This window comes from Erythrolamprus reginae, chromosome 2, assembly GCF_031021105.1.
Source record: "Erythrolamprus reginae isolate rEryReg1 chromosome 2, rEryReg1.hap1, whole genome shotgun sequence".
NCBI lineage: Eukaryota > Metazoa > Chordata > Lepidosauria > Squamata > Dipsadidae > Erythrolamprus > Erythrolamprus reginae.
Genome location: NC_091951.1, coordinates 332,754,208 through 332,775,335, shown reverse-complemented (window position 1 = coordinate 332,775,335; position 21,128 = coordinate 332,754,208). Strand labels below are relative to the sequence as shown.

General features: G+C 44.1%; 2 protein-coding genes across 9 annotated transcripts in view; both read left to right on the top strand.

Moving 5' to 3' along the window:
- SPEF2 (sperm flagellar 2) overlaps positions 1-4,950 on the top strand; it is a 169,819-nt gene extending 164,869 nt beyond the window's left edge. For 3 of the 7 annotated variants that reach the window (XM_070743453.1, XM_070743450.1, XM_070743448.1), the window contains 2 exons: positions 3,455-3,549; positions 4,689-4,950. In XM_070743453.1, coding sequence (XP_070599554.1) covers positions 3,455-3,549; positions 4,689-4,701 — 108 coding nt within the window. In that variant the 3' untranslated portion in view covers positions 4,702-4,950. The remainder of the gene's footprint in view (positions 1-3,454; positions 3,550-4,688) is intronic. The other 4 variants (XM_070743451.1, XM_070743447.1, XM_070743449.1 and 1 more) reach the window with 2 other exon arrangements.
- A 13,600-nt stretch (positions 4,951-18,550) lies between these two features.
- IL7R (interleukin 7 receptor) overlaps positions 18,551-21,128 on the top strand; it is a 41,006-nt gene continuing 38,428 nt past the window's right edge. The window contains exon 1 of one of the 2 annotated variants that reach the window (XM_070743441.1): positions 18,551-18,727. In XM_070743441.1, the coding sequence (XP_070599542.1) occupies positions 18,628-18,727 (100 nt within the window). In that variant the 5' untranslated portion in view covers positions 18,551-18,627. Of the gene's footprint in view, positions 18,728-19,077; positions 19,139-21,128 lie in introns of those variants that run through there. The other variant, XM_070743442.1, reaches the window with a different exon arrangement.

Sequence of the window (21,128 nt, the reverse complement as noted above, 5' to 3'; positions counted from 1 at the left end):
GGCCGCCTTCAGTATTTCACCGGCTCCTGGGAAGCTATCTCTACAGACGCCTGGGCGCTAAAGACCATATCCCAGGGTCTCAAAATAGAATTCACACATCCACCGCCAAACAGATTTTTACGCTGTCCAGTGACGCATCACCATCAAAAGACCGAGCTATTACATCAGGAGGTCTCTCATCTACTACAGATAGGAGCCATCGAGAGAGTTCCTCCTTCGCAGGAGGGCAAAGGATACTACTCGATAGTATTCATTGTCTCCAAACCTTCCGGGGGGTGTCGGTTGATACTGAATCTGCGGCAACTCAATCTTTATGTCAAGTACCGCAGATTCAAAATGCATTCGCTGAAATCAATCCTTACATCAATCCGACACCAGGACTGGCTTACGTCCATCGACCTGAGGGAGGCTTACCTGCACATCCCAGTTCATCCGGAGCACAGACAATTCCTGAGATTTTGTCTAGAGGACCTCCACTTCCAGTACAAGGCCATGCCCTTCGGCCTATCCTCAGCTCCAAGGGTCTTCACAAAACTTCTAGACATCCTAACCGCAGACTTAAGATCGCGTCCTCTGCGCATACTAGCTTACCTGGACGACATCATCATTCTGTCCAGCAGTCCCAGCCAAGCAGAGGAGGATTTGTCAGAGACCATCCGGTCGCTGGAAAGGTGCGGATTTACAATCAACCATCAGAAAAGTCACCTAACCCCTACCCAGTGCCTTTTGCACCTAAGAACCCACATAGACACTCAGAAAGGCAAGGTCTTTCTCTCTGCCGAACGCCAAAACAAAATCAGAGACATGTCTGGTTACCTGCTATCCCAGAGGAGAGCCCCTCTGGCTCTGCTGTCCCAACTTCTAGGGATGTTCATCTCTTCCGTCGAGATCGTGCCTTGGGCCAGACTTCATGCCAGGCCCCTTCAATGGTTTTTGATTCCCTTTCAAAAACAGCGGACCAGCCATTCACGCAAAATTGTGTCAATGACAGCGGAGGTGCTTCGCTCCCTCCCTTGGTGGAGTTCACCAGCCCTCCAACAGGGATCACCGTTCCTTCTTGGTCAAGAGATCACTATAACAACGGATGCGAGTCTGTCAGGATGGGGCGCCCACTCCCCCTCAGGAGTTGCCCAGGGACTTTGGACCCCACAAGACCTTCGGGACCCCCAACATCAACCTGCTCGAACTCAGAGCGGTCCATCTAGCCCTGTTACACTTCGCACAACAGGTAACGGGGAGGCATGTTCTCATTCTGACAGACAATGTCGCCACGCGTGCTCACATAAACCATCAAAGGGGCACAAGATCGGGCAGACTTATGCGGGAGGCTCAGACTCTGTTCAGATGGGCAGAACAGCATCTCATTTCACTGAAAGCAGAACACATCTCAGGTATTTCCAACACCCAAGCGGACTGGTTGAGTCGCAGGACCATAGATCCGGCGGAATGGCACTTGGGCACAGACTTGTTCCAGGAGATCACACGCAGGTATGGAATGCCAGAGGTAGACCTCTTTGCAACAAACCTCAACACACAACTACCGAGGTTCTTTTCCCGCTTCCCAACACCAGGAGCGGAGCAGGTCAACGCACTATATTGCCCATGGCCGTGGGGTCTACTCTATGCGTTCCCACCAGTACGCATCATCCCAAAGGTAATACACAAGATCCTGCAGGAGCAGGCAGAAATCATCTTGATAGCCCCGTATTGGCCCAGACGACCGTGGTTTTCCGACCTGAGGGCCCTCTCCATCTCTCCCCCTTGGCGCATTCCACATCACCGAATATCGCTGACGCAAGGAGCAGTTTCCCACCCAGATCCTCAGTGGTGGAAACTTGCCGCCTGGCACTTGAGGGGGACCACTTGAGGAAGCAACTAGTACCTGAAAAAGTCATTGCCACTATCCAGGCGTCTCGCCGCCCCTCCACAACTCGGATCTATCAATCCACTTGGGCGGCATATTGTGCATTCTGTACATCTAATAAATTTGACCCTCAGAATCCGTGCATAGTGCAGCTTCTATCCTTCCTACAGGAAGGCTTGGACAGAGGGTTAGCACCTAATACACTACGCAGGCAGGTGGCGGCCATAGCTACTATTCTGAAGCTGGACCTTACCAAACCTGTCTCGCACCATCCCTGGATAAGGGATTTTATCAAAGGGGCAGCTAACCTACGACCACCTACGCTCCATCGGTTTCCGACTTGGGACTTGCCCACGGTGCTTCAAGCTCTCATGGGACCCCCTTTCGAACCGCTTCGGGAGGTCCCTTTGCAGCTCTTATCCTACAAAACTATATTCCTTGTAGCTATCACTTCAGCGAGACGAGTGTCTGAGATTGCAGCGCTGTCAGTAAGACCTGATTTGTGCATGTTTCACCCAGACAGGGTTGTTTTGAGACTGGACCCGACCTTCTTGACTAAGGTCAATTCTGTTTTCCACCGATCACAAGAGGTCGTTCTGCCAAACTTTTGCGCTCAAGGGACTCATCCACTAGCACTGAAATGGCACAAGTTGGACGTCCGACAAGCCCTCAAAATATACATTCGACGCACCAGCACGTTTCAAAAAACAGAGGCTTTGTTTATATTGTATGCCCTGCCTTCCAAGGGATCAAAAATCTCCCCTAAGACGGCAAGTAGATGGATTAAAACATGCATCATTGAGGTGTACAAAAAATCTTCCATGCCACTGCCACCGGGCATCACGGCACACTCCACAAGGAGCGTGGCTGTGTCGACTGCCTGGGCTACCCAGGCTCCGATTGAGGACATTTGCCGAGCAGCAACCTGGGCTGTTCCCGATACATTCATTAAGCATTACAAATTGGGCACATATGCTTCGGCGGAGGCAGCTTTTGGACGCAAAGTGTTGCAGGGGGTGTGCAAAGAGTCGGTGCCACTGGTCTAGCCTGCCCGCCCTAGCAAACTCACCTTGGGTATATCCCATGTTGGACTCTCTGAGCAGTGCAGTGGAGAAGAACCGTTGAACCTACCTGAACGGTCTTCTCGCTGCACTGCGAAGAGAGTCCAAGCCCGCCCGGCTTTAGAGCCCAGGGGCACAAGTTTCTGGTTCTGGCCTTCGGCCGCTGTTGAATTAGTTGAATAAATTGTTATTGAGTTACTTACTCTATGACTTCGTTTTATTATCGACTGACCCACCAGGGTCCACAGGGGGGCGGGACCTATTTATTATGCTAATTTTTAACTCAGTCCCTTCCAGTCAGGCTGAACTATACCCATGTTGGACTCTCTTCGCAGTGCAGCGAGAAGACCGTTCAGGTAGGTTCAACGGTTCTTTCTACTTCTCTCTCTCAATCTTTCCTCTGCAGCCGCTTACCTTTTTTCCTCCACTGAGAGTGATTTTGTACTTGGGGTAACCCAAATCAAGTGGAAGGCCTTTTGTTTTTATTTGTTTGTTTATTTGTTTCTTTACCTGTTTGTTTTTTTTACAGAACATTTACTGGACAGATGGATCATTCCCCTGGGTCAGGGAGAAAGGTCTGGCATGTTATGGGAGATGGAAAACATTGATGCTAGTGTTCAAAGGGTATAAAAGATAACATCCCCCCCCACAAATACCAGCTTTTAAAATATGAACCAACAAAGATAGAGCTATTGGTTGGTTTGTTGCAGACTCGAGCTGGATTTGTTTGTTTCCAGTGCTGTATTTGTTTAGAGGAAAGTTACCTTGAATGGAGAAATTATCTACATTCTATTTTGGTCTGCATTATCCAAAACTAACATTGCCTTTGTTGGTGTAGAATATAGATAAAACCGAATATAAACATATTTTAAAAGTATTTCCCTGTTTTAATATGATTTATAATTCAGTTAATTTAAACTGCCCTGTGGGTTTTGTTTGGTGTTTTTTTTTTTTTGCAACAATGCAAGTTATTTTCCTGAAATACTTTCCTATATTTTTATAAAGCAACTTAATAATAAAATAAATCCCAGTGGTAACTGAGCATAGCAAGTTTGATAATAAGCGAATAATTTGTGGCGTTAAAAATAAGAGAAAATGAAACCATATCTTTACATTCGGTAAAAGGACCTCCCCTTACAATATGGATGAGAAATGGTTTTAGTTTCTCTTAAGTCTATTCAGAGGCACCTAGACCAGTGTTTTTCAAACATGCTGGCTGAGGAATTCTGGGAGTTGAAGTCCACATATCTAAAATTGCCAAAGTTGAAAAACACTAAGTCTAGAGGAAGCCATGATTTCATCAGAAGGTTGAAATGTAGCGACACGACACAATATCCATTCTTTATATATTTGCTTGTACTGCCCTTTATTTTTTTTAACACAAATGAAGATATTAAATTAATAGTATCTTCATCCAAGTCCACAGAGTGGGGCGGCATACAAATCCAATAAATAAATAAATAATATGCATCCATTAAAGCAGTGGTCTCCTTGGCAACTTTAAGACGCGTAGACTTCAACAAAGCTGGCTGAGCAACTCTGGAAGTTGAAGTCCACAAACCTTAAAGTTGCCAAGGTTGGAGACCCTTGTGTTAGAGGTTTAGCCAATTATTTTTAAAGAAGTAATACATCTATGTGGACGGGATTTTTTTAATGGTATGAGAAAATTTGCTTTGGTAACCAAATCAGTGGATTGATAATCAAAGCAATTAGGTAGCTATGTAGTTACATCTTTCTGATTAATTTTTCTCTTATTTTCATAGGATTTTAAAGTGAATCCACAGGGAGCAGCACAAAGTCAACCATTAAATGGAGATAACATCACATTATAAAGAAGTTAAAATTAGAGGGTGGGGGAAGGAAGTCTTGCGAATGTTTTTTGGAACCACAGAAGTATTTCCCAAAGGGCCTCCTGTAGATGTTGAGTTAATTGTTACTCACTTGTAGAGCTGTGTCCTTTAATTAGAATAAAAATGGTTTTGTGTTCATTCTCTTTTAAATAAACATGGATTTAATTGAAGCCAATAGGTTGTTCAGACAAATTTTTCAAACCATCATAACTGTATCATGATCTGAAATAGTACAACTATAGTCTTGTGAATTTAAGAGATTGTCTGCATAATGCTATGGATGATGTTATGGAGAAGAAGATAGCAGACAGACTGTATGACCTCTTATCTCATAGTAAAATCCCTTCGTTTTGCTGTTCTGCTGGTGTTCTTGTCACCGGAGTCTGAGAGTGAGAGTGGGGAGGAGTTAGAGACCGAGGTTCAAGTAGAGACTGCAGCACCCCCAGTTATGGTATGTAGTGAGTCAGAGGACGACGGGGAATTAAAGGATGGAAAGAAGCCCTTGTTAGATGCAAGGGTCAGGAGAACGATATCCAGGCAAGAATATCTGAGAAAGAAAGGGTCTTGGCATTAGTAGCTCTATGGAACACCTGGCCACGCCTGGTCCCTATATATGTAACAGGTTGGAAGAAGGGGGTGTGGCGAACAATATTTCAAAAATCATGAGTCCAGAGTCCAGGAGCACTTTATGCTTTCGAATCGCTCTAATAAATGTACTTTGCATCTTCTAAAAAATACTCTGGAGAAACTGTAAGTTCTGTTAATTGAGAGAATCACTGCCAATATACTGTATGTACTGCTCAAAAAAATAAAGGGAACACTTAAAAAACAGAATATAACTTCAAGTAAATCAAATTTCTGTGAAATCAAACTGTCCTCTTAGGAAGCAACACTGATTGACAGTCAATTTCACATGCTGTTGTGCAAATGGAATAATTGTGCAAATGAAATGAATGAAATATATGAGAATATTTCATTCATTCGGATCTAGGATGTGTTATTTGAGTGTTCCCTTTATTATTTTTTTAGCAGAATTATCTATATAATTCTGGGTTTTTTTAATTATTTCATTTTTTTTGCAACTGTTTAATTCAGACTATTATTTCCCAACTTTTATTTTATTCCATATTTTCACTGTCAAATCCATTCCATGGGGCAGACTGATATTTCTATGCCAAAAGGAATGTCTTCCTAAGCAGAGCCAATTTGATAGAGTAGTTAATGCACCAGGCCAGAAACAAGGAGATTGTGAATTCTTCTGCTGTCTTAGTTAGACATTAAAGCTGGCTGGGTGACTTTGGACCAGTCATTCTCTCAGCCCAATTTACCCCGTAAGGATTGTTGCTATGGAGAAAATAGAAGGAGGAAAATGTATTAATTTTCTGCCTTGAGTTATTCATAAAAATAATAAAGGTAGGATTTTTTTTTAATCTAAAAGTTAAAATAATATACTGCTCAAAAAAATAAAGGGAACACTCAAATAACACATCCTAGATCTGAATGAATGAAATATTCTTATTGAATTCTTTGTTCTGTACAAAATTGAATGTGCACAGCAGCATGTGAAATTGATTGTCAATCAGTGTTGCTTCCTAAGTGGACAGTTTGATTTCACAGAAGTTTGATTTACTTGGAGTTATATTGTGTTGTTTAAGTGTTCTTTTTATTTATGTGAGCAGCGTATATGGATCTTCCTGCAAGAGCAAATTATACGGCATTAACTATATGGAATAATAAAAGAGAACGAGAAAACACAGTATCCTGAAACAACAAAAAGTTCATTGTAGATTAGTTTGCAATTTGAGTTAGGGGAGTTCAGATTCCAAATATTTTTGACTGAGCATGTCTAGAAGTTCCAGCCAATATAAGCAGTGAGTATATGATGCTCATAATTGCAAAAGAGCCGGAGTGGCGCAGCAGGTAGAGTGCTGTACTGCAGGCCACTGAAGCTGACTTGTAGATCTGGAGGTCAGTGGTTCAAATCTCATCACCGGCTTAAGGTTGACTCAGCCTTCCATCCTTCCGAGGTGGGTAAAATGAGGACCCGGATTGTGGGGGCAATAGCCTAGCTCTGTTTAAAAAGTGCTGTTGCTAACATGTTGTAAGCCACCCTGAGTCTAAGGAGAAGGGCGGCATAAAAATTGAATAAATACATAAATAAATATTAACATCTGAAAAGCCATAAACTCCTTATAGCAGGGGTGTCAAACTTGCATCAACTGTCATGTGATGTATTACAACTTCTCCCCTCCCTTAGCTAAATTAGGTGTGGGTGTGGCCAGAGCCCCGAGTCTACGGACAGGGGCGGCATACAAATCTAATAAATAATGATGATGATGATGATGATGATGATGCATCCATCCTGTGGGCCTCTAGTTTGACAGCACTGCCCTCAGTGAAGGGCTGCAAAATTTTGTACTACTACACTGTGGGTGTAGCTTATTTTATGGGTGTGGCTTGCCAGCCATGTGACTAGGTGGGAGTGACTTGATGATCATGTGACTGCGGGTGGCTTAAAGGTCTTGTAACAAGTTGGTGGACAACTTGACGTCACTCATGTCAAGGGTTTGCGTTAGGGTTAGGGTGCCTGGCCTCTCCTCACTTCAGAGAGATACAATTTCCATTACTGAACCTCCAAAATATACTATTTGATTCTATGTATATAGGCCATATGTGCACATACATATTACACACAGGTACACCAAAATATACATTATCTACTATATAAAGTGTATGTACACACACACACGCACAGCTCTTCTAAAATTATACACATTCAGCCTCATTTACTGCGATAGGAAAAACATACCTGGAACCCAGAAGGGGAAAAAGAAAAAAAATCAACGTTTCTCTATCAATTCTGCTTCCTGACCATACCCATAGGAGCCCATCATTGACTGCCCTATAGGGTCATATAACGTACAGGCTGTACAAGTCTAGGACAGTACAATTTAAGATGTATAGACTCAACACTCAAAATTCCACATGCTGGCTAGGGAATTCTGGGAGTTGGCAATCACATGTCTTAAAGCTGCTAAATGTAGCAAGCACCATGCTAGGTAATGATACTGAAACTTAGCCACTTGGATGAAGCGACATTTCCAACATTGTGTTTGCATATTGCTTTGTTATGTGTCGTGTGTTTGGTGAAATTTTATATCATCATTTTTGTTCTGCCGGTGTGTCCCAACCGCCCGTAATTACAGGGTAATTAGTCCAAAAAGGCACACACCACACGATAGAAGGAAAACCAAAAGTCTTTATCAACAGAAAAGCAGAAAAAACTCCCTTTTTAAATGTCAAAGGGATTTTCTGGTACACACAAGGCACAGGTTAAATGCAATCCAATTTCTCACCCAGTAACTGGGAAATTGAGTCCAATTCCAAAGTACAGAAAGTCTACACACAGTCTTGAACAGGGAAACAGCAAAACCACAATCTTGACGAAACTATGAATCAGATAAACTTCCACAAGGCTAAACCAGCATGCTGCTCTTTTTATCTGTAGCACTAATTACAGCAGCCCCACCCAACCACAGGTGGCCTCACTTATCTCCTGTAATAATCCTTCAGTTGTTCTCTCCAATGCATCACTCTACGCATGCGTGGATCTGTCATAAGTTCTTGTTCAGAATCCAGGGATGATAAGGATGATTGATCTCCTGGGCTGTCTGCCAAACTCCCCTCTTCCCTGCCACTCACGCTTCCTTCCTCAGAGGAGCCTTCGTCGGGAGATTCTATCGGGAGCAAAACAGGCCTGTGGCATGTGGATGTTTCCCCCACATCCACCTCCACATTCCTTGGGGCAGGAGCTGGGCCAGAGCCAACCACAACAATTTTCAGTAAGCATATGCGTGGTGTTAAAGTTTCTGCTCGTTTCACATATTTCAAACTAACCACTTCACCTTAAACGAAGAGCTACTCCTAGACAGCCACAACTATTGCAGCCTTTCATTGTCAACATCCTTTATCTTATCACCATCAAGATGTGAAAAGTATGAGCCGATCAAGCAATGGAGATTGGACTGCCATCTGGCTGGGGTGCTATAGGATTTCCTGCTCAGGCAGGGGGTTGGACTTAATGACCTGCATAGTCCCTTTCAACTCTAACAATAAATAAATAAACAAACAAATAACTAACTAACTAACTGCATCTCCCAACTCTTTTCTCTGCTTATTAAAGGCAAATCAATTAGAATTTCATGTAGGACCACCCAGGTCTTTAAAATCAGTTTATTTTTATTGTTTGTTTGTTTGACTTATATGCTGCCCCTGTCGGTGGACTCGGGGCAGCTTAGAATAGTTCAATAAAAATGCAATATATAAAACACTTCTAAATCCAGTTAATAGAAATAATTAACTAAAATATTTTTAAAAAGCTAAACATTGAAAAGTCAAACATTCAAAAACACAACATGAGGTTGGGGTCCAGTGATCTCAAGCCTGGAGGCCTAAATATGTTTTCAAATTCTTACGAAAGGCAAGGAGGGTGGGGGCCACTGTTGCTCGTAAGCTGCGTGCGCATGCACCCCAAAATACCCCGCCCGCGCCCTTTTCCATGGGCGCGCGCTCCCCATCCCCCTGCCAACCTGCGGGGGGGGAGGTGCGGCAGGAGGAGGAAAGGGAGCCGCGGCCGCCCCTGCCTCCCTACGGTGCCTCCGGCCAAACGCGCCCCTGGCTTCTCAGCCCTGCCCCCCGACCGCCCGATCCGCCCCCTCTCCACTGCCGCCGCCTCCTGCCTTGGGGCGCGACTTCTCTCGCACACACACACACACCCAAGGGGGGGAGGAGACAGGGATGGAAAAAGAGAAGATAATAATAGTAATAGATTTTGGTTTTGTTTTATTATTAATTTCTTTTAATTAAAAAAGAAGGGAATTTTTTTCTTATTTATTTATTTATTTATTTATTTATTTACTTTTCTATGTCGCCCAGTCCCAAAGGGACTGTCGCTCAGACACTATACTTTTCCACCCACACCGAAAAAAAATTAGAGGGAACATTGGTGGGGGCAGTGCGAATCTCTGAGGTAAGTTGACTCCAGGCAGCCGGGGCCCCCACAGAGAAGGCTCTTCCCCTAAGATCCACCAAGTGACATTGTCTAGTTGACGGGACCTGGAGAAGGCCAACTCTGTAGGACCTGGGATTCGTGTGGTAGAAGGTGGTCCCGCAAGTAATCTGGTCCCATTCCATGAGGGGGCAGATATACCATGTTTCCCCGAAAAGAAGACAGTGTGTGGAGCAAGACGGGGCTCCTCTCGCCACCTTACTTGATTTCCAACTCTGTCTCCCTTAACCAGAGGAAATAGTATTTGGGGGGGGGGGTTATTTCCAGAGCATGATACCATGGTCTTTCGAGACTGAAGGATGCCAATGCTTATTTTGGGGAAAAGGTTTATTTTCTGGGGAGAAACTGAGATGAGCACCGCCCCCTAGAGTCGATAGTGATAGTTATCACAGCTCAGAAACACTGAAGTACAAATAAAAATATGAAAGTAAGTACAGGGGTACCTCTACTTACGAACTTAATTGGTTCCATGACCAGGTTCTTAAGTAGAAAAGTTTGTAAGAAGAAGCAATTTTTCCCATAGGAATCAATGTAAAAGCAAATAATGTGTGCGATTGGGGAAACCACAAGGAGGGGAGAGCCGCTGTTTCCTCCCAGGAGATTCCTAGAGAGGCCCCACGGAGTCTTCTCCCCGCCTTTTCCGGCCCTGTCAGCCGACTCAGCACTCCAATTGGAGTCAAGGTCAGTCCGGATCTACCCTGCAAGGGTTCCCCAACTCTCCCCTGATTAAGAAGGGAGCGAATCACCCTAAACAGGGTGGCTGGGCGAGATTCCGCAGACGCAATCAGACTGACATTGTATGCACGCCTTGTCGACCTGATCGCCACTTTGTAAATCTCAATATGAGCTTTTACAAGTGTTCGGTCAGATTCAGATCTGGTCTTTCTCCAATGCTTCTTTAGTCTTCTCTTCTGGCATTTTATTCCCCGGAGCTTCTCAGTAAACCAAGGAGACCTCTAGGGTCTGTTGCCAGAGAGAAGTCGCAAAGGCGCAATTCGATCTAGAGCCTCCGTCGCAGTCGTATTCCAGGCTGCAGCAAGCGACTCCGCCGAACTTTGGACAAGTGAATCCGGCAAAATCCCAAGCGCCCTTTGAAAACCTTCTGGATCCATCAGGCGTCTGGGGCGGAACCTCCTAATCGGTTCTGCCTCCCTGCAGGGAAGGATTGGAGCCTTAAAATCAAGCCACAGTAGAAAATGATCTGACCATGAGAAAGGCAATGTTTCTAAGCCCCTTAATATCAGATCATTACTCAACTGTCCCAAGAGGAAAACCCTGTTGAGAGTGTGCCCCCTCTCATGGGTTGGGCCCTGAACTACTTGGGTCAGGTCCATAGTTGCCATGGTGGCCATGAACTCCTGCGCCAACCCAGAGGATTCACAGAGTGACGGCAGATTAAAATCCCCCAAGATAATAAGTCTGGAGGACTCTACTGCCAGCCCGGCTACCTCCTCGAGCAGCGCAGGCAGGGTTGTTGACACGCAGCTGGGATGCAGGTACATGAGCAACAAGTCCACCTGTACCCCTAGGTCCAGCCTCAGAAGAAAGGACTCACAACCCGCAATCTCAGGAGCAGAGAGCCTACACAACTTGAAGGTTTTCTTGGCTATAATTGCCACTCCTCCCCACCCCTTCCCTGAGGTTGTGGCTGGTGCCACACCTGAAACCTGGCTGAGCACATTTCCGAGAGAGGAACTCCCCCCTCTGGGCCCAGCCAAGTCTCAGTCACACCCGCCAGGTCTACCTCCTCCTCCAGGAGTAAATCCTGGATTAGTGGAGCCTTATTTATAGCAGACCTGGTATTGAGCAGCAACAGCCTGAGTCCAGGGTCTGGATTTTGCTTGTCACCAGTTTCCTGGGTTGAGTCCATGGGGCCGGAACAAGGGACCGCTTTCAAGCAGCGGTTCCTTCTTCCTCGTGAACGGCCTACCCCATGTCTCCCGCCATATCTTCCTCTCCCCAGCATGACCGGAATATTCAGTCCCTCCACCACCCCAGAGATAGGCACCCCCATTCCTCCTGCCTCCAAGCCGCCAGACCAACTGTCCCTTCCATACATTTCATACATCCCAGACATCCTCTCCATCCAATCACATTCATACATTTGTCTTAAAAATTGAGCTTTAATATAATTAAAAACAAAATTTATATTAGCCAATAAATAGTATCCCATCACAATCACACTCGCTGTCATTATACATACTCATAATCAGTCGCACTCCACTCCTCATCCCACCCCTACAATAAAATAACCTTAACAATATATCTAAAAACAATTATTAAAAGTGGTGTAAAACCCAATTTAAAAATTGTTAATAATAATGGATTGGGAATGTATACTCCGCAGTCTGCATTGGTTGCCGATCAGTTTCCGGTCACAATTCAAAGTGTTGGTTATGACCTATAAAGCCCTTCATGGCACCGGACCAGAATATCTCCGGGACCGCCTTCTGCTGCACGAATCCCAGCAACCAGTTAGGTCCCACAGAGTTAGCCTTCTCCAGGTCCTGTCAACTAAACAATATCATTTGGCGAGACCCAGGGGAAGAGCCTTCTCTGTGGTGGCCCCGACCCTTTGGAACCAACTCCTCCCAGATATCAGAGTTGCCCCCACCCTCCTTGCCTTTCGCAAGCTCCTTAAAACCCACCTCTGTCGTCAGGCATGGGGGAATTGAGACTTTCCCTCCCCCTAGGCTTATAAAATTTATGCATGGTATGTTAGTATGTATGATTGGTTTCCAAATTGGGGTTTTAAATTAACTTAAATATTAGATTTGTTTACATTGTATTATTATTGCTGTGAGCCGCCCCGAGTCTGCAGAGAGGGGCGGCATACAAATCTGATTAATAAATAAATAAAATAAATAAATACCTGAAAGGAACAATAAAAATAAAATGAAGCATAAAGACAAAAATGAGCTAAATTCAGAGACAGTGAAATCAAGCTTGCTGATTTAAAATAATCACATACGCTGTTGTATTTGGACCGGCAGTTATGACTTAAAGAAATCTTTCTGATCAGATCACACACACACACACAAAAACACCTCCAAAAATCTGGTTCAGATGAAAAATATGGGCCCCATACACTGATTTGTTTCAGTTAACGTTTCCAGCCCTGTGGTTCTTCGGATTAAGTAATTGTAAGCAGTATTGCAAACCACAGGTGAATGTGTGTCACAAACTCACATGTGCTGCATAAGCAATCTCAAATCCGTACCAAGAGAATTAGAGATTGGGGAAATAGGTCCTGCAGGGGTTTTTTTTTTGGTCCTTATTAAAAATGTTACATTGCTGTATTTATATGAGGACAAAGCTACATGTTGCACATAGGTATTTTTTTAAATTATGAAGTTTCTAAAGCTATCACTGAGCTTTATGAAGCTTGTGAAGCTCCTAAAATAATTGTTAAGCTTTGAAGTTAAAGCATTGAAACACTATGAGAACGACATCTTTTACTATTCTGCCTTATTGATCATTTGTTTGTTTGTTTGTTTGTTTGTTTGTTTGTTTGTTTGCTTGCTTGCTTGCTTGCTTGCTTGCTTGCTTGCTTGCTTGCTTGCTTGCTTGCTTGCTTGCTTGCTTGCTTGCTTGCTTGCTTGCTTGCTTGCTTGCTTGCTTGCTGGGAAAAAGAGGACCATATACTTATTTCTGGCCAAGCAAAAATATGCAGTGGTACCTCTACTTACAAACTTAATTCGTTCCATGACCAGGGGAAGGAAAAAAAGTGGGAAAAGTTGTCCTGGACTTAAAACGCCCCCGAGGTCCCTGCAGTGCCGGAGCGGCTGCTGCTTTTGCCCAGGCGGCAGCATCCCTTCCCAGCTTTCCTGGTGTAGCCCACCTGGTCCACTCTTCTATTAAAAAATGGGGACATTTTGGAAAGCGAGCAGGATGTTGGACAAATAATTTAAAACCAGGACTGTCCTGCCAAAAGCGGGACGTCTGGTCACTTTAGTATTATTTTATTTATTTGTTTATTAGATTTGTATGCCACCCCTCTCCGAAGAGTCGGGGCGGCTAACAACAATAAAAAAGACAATGTAACAAATCTAATATTAAAAAATAATCTAAAACCCCCAATTTAAGAGAACAATCATACAAATAAGCATACCATATGTAAATTCTATAAGCCTAGGGGGAAGGGGGAAAAATTTCAGTTCCCCCATGCCTGATGACAGAGGTGAGTTTTAAGGAGCTTGCGAAAGGCAAGGAGGGTGGGGGCAACTCTGATATCTGGGGGGAGCTGGTTCCAGAGGGTCGGGGCCTCCACAGAGAAGGCTCTTCTCCTGGGTCCCGCCAAATGACATTGTTTAGTCGACGGGACCCGGAGAAGGCCAACTCTGTGAGACCTAATCGGTCGCTGGGATTCATGCGGCAGAAGGCGGTCCCGGAGATATTCTGGTCCGATGCCATGAAGGGCTTTATAGGTCATAACCAACACGTATAGATAGACCTCAGGTTAGCGTCAACTGCAACTCACCATTCAATTAGCAACCATTCAAAGTTACAATGGCACTGAATGGCCCTTCCACTTACAACCATTGCAGCATTCCTATGATACCATAATCATAATTTGGGCACCTGACAATTGAGCCACTCTCTCCTTCATTCTCCCTCACTCTCTCCCTACATCAGAGGTGGGTTCTTGCCAGTTCGGACTGGTTCTATAGAATTTCCCCCTGCTCGCTGAAATAGCAGTGACCCAGGCCTGCCATACCCCGAACTGGCTTTCTCCATGGTCCATAGGTACTGCCACCTTGTTTTTTGCTTTGAAGTTGGATGTTTAGCACATGGCATGCCTATACCCGCACGGCACATCAGGAAGCGAACCGTGGCAAAGTAAGCCAGAACCCATCCCTGCCCTACATACATTCTACTGATGGACCTTCTGGGCTGCCTGTCCCATATGTGGGTTCATGTGGTGGAAGCTGCTTTTTCCTTCACTTTAAAAAAACAGCAAACATTTGCCAATGCATGGTCAAGATTGATGGAAAGAATCTGAGATTTAAAAACAAACAAATCAACCTCTTAAACATTCAAAATTTAAACTGAGGTTTTTGTATGGATCTACTGGGTTCAAATGCTTGCTTGTTTTACTAGACCAGCAATAGCGAACCTATGGCATGTGTGCCACAGGTGGCACGCAGAGATTTATCTGCTGGCGCGTGAGCCGTTGCCCTAGCTCAGCTCCAGTGTCCATGTGTATGCCAGCCAGCTGATTTTTGAGTTTCATAGAGGTTCTGGGAGGGCAGTTTTGGCTTTCAGAGAACCTCCAGAGGGTGGGGGAGAGCATTTTTACCCTCCCCAGCTCCAAGGATGCCTTTGGAGCTTGGGGAGGGAAAAACATGAGCCTACTGGGCCCACCAGAAGTTGGGAAACAAGCCATTTCTGGCCTCCAGAGGGCCTCCAGAGAGTGGGGGAGCTGTTTTCACCCTCCCCAGGCATTGAATTAGGAGTGTGGACACTTGTGCATTCACAATAGTGCATGCACATGCTCTTTCGGCACCCAAGGAAGAAAAGGGTTCCCCAACACTGAATTAGACTGTCAACTTCATCCAAGGACATGGGGTGAGGTATCATCAATATGCCGATGATACCCAGCTTTACATCTCCACCCCATGCCCAGTCAACGAAGCGGTGGAAGTGATGTGCCGGTGCCTGGAGGCTGTTGGGGCCTGGATGGGTGTCAACAGACTCAAACTCAACCCGGATAAGACGGAGTGGCTGTGGGTTCTGCCTCCCAAGGACAATCCCATCTGTCCGTCCATTACCCTGGGGGGGGGAATTACTGACCCCCTCAGAGAGGGTCCGCAACTTGGGCGTCCTCCTCGATTCACAGCTCACATTAGAAAACCATCTCTCAGCTGTGGCGAGGGGGGCGTTTGCCCAGGTTCGCCTGGTACACCAGTTGCGGCCCTATCTGGACCGGGACTCATTGCTCACAGTCACTCATGCCCTCATCACCTCGAGGTTCGACTACTGTAATGCTCTCTACATGGGGCTACCTTTGAAAAGTGTTCGGAAACTTCAGATCGTGCAGAATGCAGCTGCGAGAGCAGTCATGGGCTTACCCAGGTATGCCCATGTTTCACCATCACTCCGCAGTCTGCATTGGCTGCCGATCAGTTTCCGGTCACAATTCAAAGTGTTGGTTATGACCTTTAAAGCCCTTCATGGCATCGGACCAGAATATCTCCGAGACCGCCTTCTGCTGCACGAATCCCAGCGACCGATTAGGTCCCACAGAGTGGGCCTCCTCCGGGTCCCGTCAACTAAACAATGTCGGTTGGCGGGCCCCAGGGGAAGAGCCTTCTCTGTGGCGGCACCGACTCTCTGGAACCAACTCCCCCCGGAGATCAGAACTGCCCCTACTCTTCCTGCCTTCCGTAAACTCCTCAAAACCCACCTTTGCCGTCAGGCATGGGGGAACTAAACATCTCCCCCTGGGCACATTTAATTTATAAATGGTATGCCTGTGTGTGTGTCTGTTAGTATATGGGGTTTTTTAAATCTTTAAATATTTTAATTAATTGAATTATTTATGATTTGTTTTACACTTGTTGTGAGCCGCCCCGAGTCTTCGGAGAGGGGCGGCATACAAATCCAAATAATAAATAGTAAATAAATAAATAAACTTTAAACTGAATCTGGTCGCAGCCATCTTTCTATTCCTCAGTTACCACACAGAGGGGGAGGGGGGAGGAAGTTGGAATGCATTACTAGACACAACAAAGAACTTTCTCATGAGAACCAAGGTCATCTCTACTGGCAACAGATAAGATTGGGGAAGGAGTGCTTGAAGAGGCTGCAAATTAACCAACATGACCCGTGGCACTTGGAAATGGGGTTATTTCCTACTTTTAATTATAGTGATATTGTGGGAAAGATTTAGACTTGGTTTTCCATTGAAGCTATGCCGATATGATTTATTTTAGTTTATTTGTTTGTTTTGTCAAGTACGTATTGGTGGTATACAAAGATATAATAATATTTATATACAATGTTTATATACATGATACTAGTAAAAGAGAAACATTAGAACAGGGGACAGAAAGCACTCTGGTGCACTTATACATGACCCTTAATGACCTCTTAGGAATCGGGAGAGGTCAACAGTGGATAGTCTAAAGTAAAGTTTTGGGGGTTAAGTGATGATACTGCAGTGTCTGATAGTGAGTCCTATACTTCAACTACTCGGTTACTAAAGTCGTATTTCCTGCAGTTTACTTTGAGTTTGTATCTATTGTGTGCTTGTGCGTTGTTGTGGCTGAAGCTGAAGTAGTTGTTGACAGGAAGGATGTTGTAGCTGATAATTTTATGGGCTATGCTTAGGTCGTGTTTAAGGCAACATAGTTCTAAGCTTTCTAAACCTAGGATTGTAATTGATGCACTCATTAAAGAAGATCTTTGAGAAGGAGCCAAGTCTCAAGGGTTCTGATTTGCTTGAGTTTCTTGGTCAGAGCCTTGACATAGACTTTGGATGAAATAGGTCATTTTTTCCACTTAAACATTGCTGATACTTAACAACCATCCAGTTGTTAAGCATCCAGTTCTGGTCACCACGCTTCAAAAAAGATATAGAGACTCTAGAGAGGGTGCAGAAAAGAGCTACTAAAATGATAAGGGGACTAGAGACCAGGTCATACAAGGAAAGGTTGCTGGATCTGGGCATGGATAATCTAGTAAAAAGAAGGGCTAGGGGGGACATGATAGCTGTATACAGGTACTTAAGGGGTTGCCACGGAGAGGAGGGGGACACACTGTTTTCCAGGGCACCAGAGGGCCGGACGAGGAACAACGGTTGGAAACTGACCAAGGAAAGATTCAACCTGGAGATAAGAAAGCATTTCCTGACAGTGAGAGCGATCAACCAGTGGAACGGCCTGCCAGCGGAGGTTGTGGACTCCCCAACTTTGGACATTTTCAAGAGGAGATTGGACTGCCATTTGGCTGGGGTGCTGTAGGATTTCCTGCTCAGGCAGGGGGTTGAACTTGATGACCTGTAAGGTCCCTTTCAACTCTAATAATAAATAAATAAATAAATAAACCATAGAAGGGAGTCTGTAACCAAACTTTGCCATTTTCTTCATAGATGAGATAGAAAAACCTCAAAATTAAATGAGAGGGAGGGGGAGAGAGGGACAGATAGAGAATGGATGAAGAAAAGAAGGTACCGTAATAGATTTGCTTAACTCAGAGGTCTTCAAACTTGGCAACTTTAAGACTTGTAGACTTCAACTCCGAGAATTCTATGCTGGCTGGAGAATTCTGGGAGTTGAAGTCTACAAGTCTTCAAGTTGTCAAATTTGGGGACCCCTGGAACTGATAGTTGTAAATCTTAATTCCATCTCAATGAGATGTTTAAGATGGGAACTTCAATCAAAAGAAGTTGAATTAGTAGAACAAGCACTTTTCATAGTACTTAAGACTATGCAGATTATTATTATTATTATTATTATTATTATTATTATTATTATTATTATTTATTGGATTTTTATGCCACCCCTCTCTGTAGACTCGGGGTGGCTAACAACAGCTAGTAGTTAACAGATCATAGTAGTATCCTTTGATCTTAGTTCACTCCCCCACAAGCACTTTTTGGGGGATGTTTCCTGTTTTACCCCCTGCCTATTTGTCTGTATGTTTTTACTTCCCGTTGCCTGTGGTTACTTTATTCATCAGCGCACTCTAGAAAGAGTTATAAATTCACAACGCAAACTGATCTTTCTCAGATTGAGTTTCTCTTGTCCTCCTGCCAGGTAGAAAGAATGTCAACTTGAGAAGATGGCAAAGCCAAATCTAATTGTGTACACGTACTTTTTCCTCTTTCTTCCTTTTATTTCTTCAGAAAGTGGCTCTGGGTCGGAAACATGTGTAGGATATGGTAAGTCCCTCCAACTTTTTCTTTCTTGCAAAAATTCCAAACAGGGGAAGTGAAATGTTCCAAATATGTAATGTAAAGAATCTTTTTAAAAAATAAAGTAAAAGTAAACTTTATTTAAACACACAAAACACAAAGGCAATGAATCTTGAATCTGGTTATCGTGATGTGTTTCGAAAGACAAATATCCTGTCACCTTGATGGACTAATTTATTGTATACACTTTTATTTTTAGTTTAGTTTTTAGTTTACAATGGGTGTGTATAGATAAAACACACTGTTGAACGCTTATCAGATGTATAGGCAGTGCTGCTCTAACCTTCAAACAACATTTATTAGAAATGTAGCACAGAGTTAGTTTTTCTTTCAGGGTATAAACCTGGTGCTTGTTTTCCTGGATTTTGCCAACAAAAAGTAAGGTGAGTTTAGATTTTATTATTGTTATTTAATAAACCAGCATTCTTAAAAAGGATCACTCCTTTTATTTGTGAGCCGCTCCGAGTCCTCAGAGAGGGTTGCATACAAATCTAATTAATAATAATAATAATAATAATAATAATAATAATAATAATAAAGCCATCAGTTGAAAAATGCTGCTATATAAAATCTGAATTCTAGTACACAGCGAGAACCAGAATTTCTCAGTATTTGGTTGTGGGTTATATTCTTTCAGTCCCTTAATCATCTTATTAAAATGGTCCGGGGACAATGGGTAGAGGAATTAATAAGCACTTTGTCTTTAATTAGGGATGTGATTTTAAAGTTTATTTTTCTTGGGCTGGGATGAGAATCTTATTTTGAAAAATGCAAAACTATGCCTGTCCCTGCAACGGGGAAAGTCACCAAATGTTTATAACTGCATAATGTCATACATAATTATTGAAATATGCAGGCACAAGAAGCCTTTTTTGTATACAGGATTCCTGATTAATTTCAGACAAGGGACCGTATGCAGGCCTTTATGTGAAAGCAAGTTGCAAGCTAGAGATGGATGTTCCCTTTTCTGAAAATCTCCCCTATACCGGGATATATTTAGCAAATTACATGGTAATTAGACAAAATGCCCATGTATTCTTAAAGCCAAAAACAATAAACTTGATTTCTGTTCTTATTACTCATTAACTGCCAAGGAAGTGAAGAAGGAAGCAGGAGAGAAGGAGAAAGAGGAGGTAGTTTTTTGTTTTTTAATTTTTCATTGTCTTATGGATTAAGTTTATTGTTTTTGGCTTCAGTATTGGCTGACGATATTTGTAAAGTTAATCCTCAACTGTTTCTGGGTCTTAGAAATAAGAAGCACTATTTTATAGTGGCTGCCCTGCCCATGTGGGATAGGTTCTAGTGGAGATATGGGAGTTCTAAGGCCTCTGTTAGGGTTAGGGTTAATGGCTCAGGGGCTCAATGGCTAAGATTGAAAGGTCAGCAGTTCAGCGGTTCAAATCCGTAGTGCAGTGATGGCAAACCTTTTTTTCCTCGGGTTCATGTGCCCACACCCATAATTCAATGCCTGGGGAGGGTGAAAAAGCTTCCCCTACCCCCTGGAAGCCCTCCGGAGGCTGGAAATGGCCTGTTTCCCAATTTCTGGTGGGCCCAGTAGGCTCGTGTTTCATCCTCCCAGGCTCCAAAGGCTTCCCTGGAGCCAGGGGATGGTAAAAAACGCCCTCCCCCATCCGCCCCGGAGGCTCTCTGGAAGCCAAAAACTTCCCCCCCTGAGCCTCTGTGAGAGCCAAAAATCAGCTGGCTGGCACACATTGGAGCTGTGCTAGGGCAACAGCTCACATGCCAGTAGATATGCCACCCGTGTCACCCATGCCATAGGTTCACCATCACTGCCCTAGTGCCTGAATAATGGGGTGAGCTCCTGTTACTTGTCCCAGCTGCTGCCAACCTAGCAGTTTGAAAGCACATAAAAAAGTTAAGTAACAAATAGGGACCACCTTTGGTGGAAAGGTAACAGCGTTTCATGGGCCTTTGGCATTTAGTCATGTTGGCCACATGACCACCAAGACATCATCCAACAGCGCTGGCTCTTCGGCTTTGAAACGGAGGTGAGCACCGCCCCCTAGAGTCGGGAACAACTAGCACATATATTTGAGGGGAACCTTTGCCTTTAAAGCCTCTGATGTGGGTGAACTCCCAACTCAATTCTCTGTCCTCTCCTGTTTAATATCCACATTAAAGGCAGTAGGGAAAGGCGGTAGGGAAAGCAAGTAGGATGCTTGGCTGCATAGCTAGAGGTATAACAAGCAGGAAGAGGGAGATTATGATCCCGCTATATAGAGGACAGAAGGAAAAGGGGGGAAAGATCAAAAGCAACATGAGAAAATATTATTTTACTGAAAGAGTAGTAGATCCTTGGAACAAACTTCCAGCAGACGTGATAGATAAATCCACAGTAACTGAATTT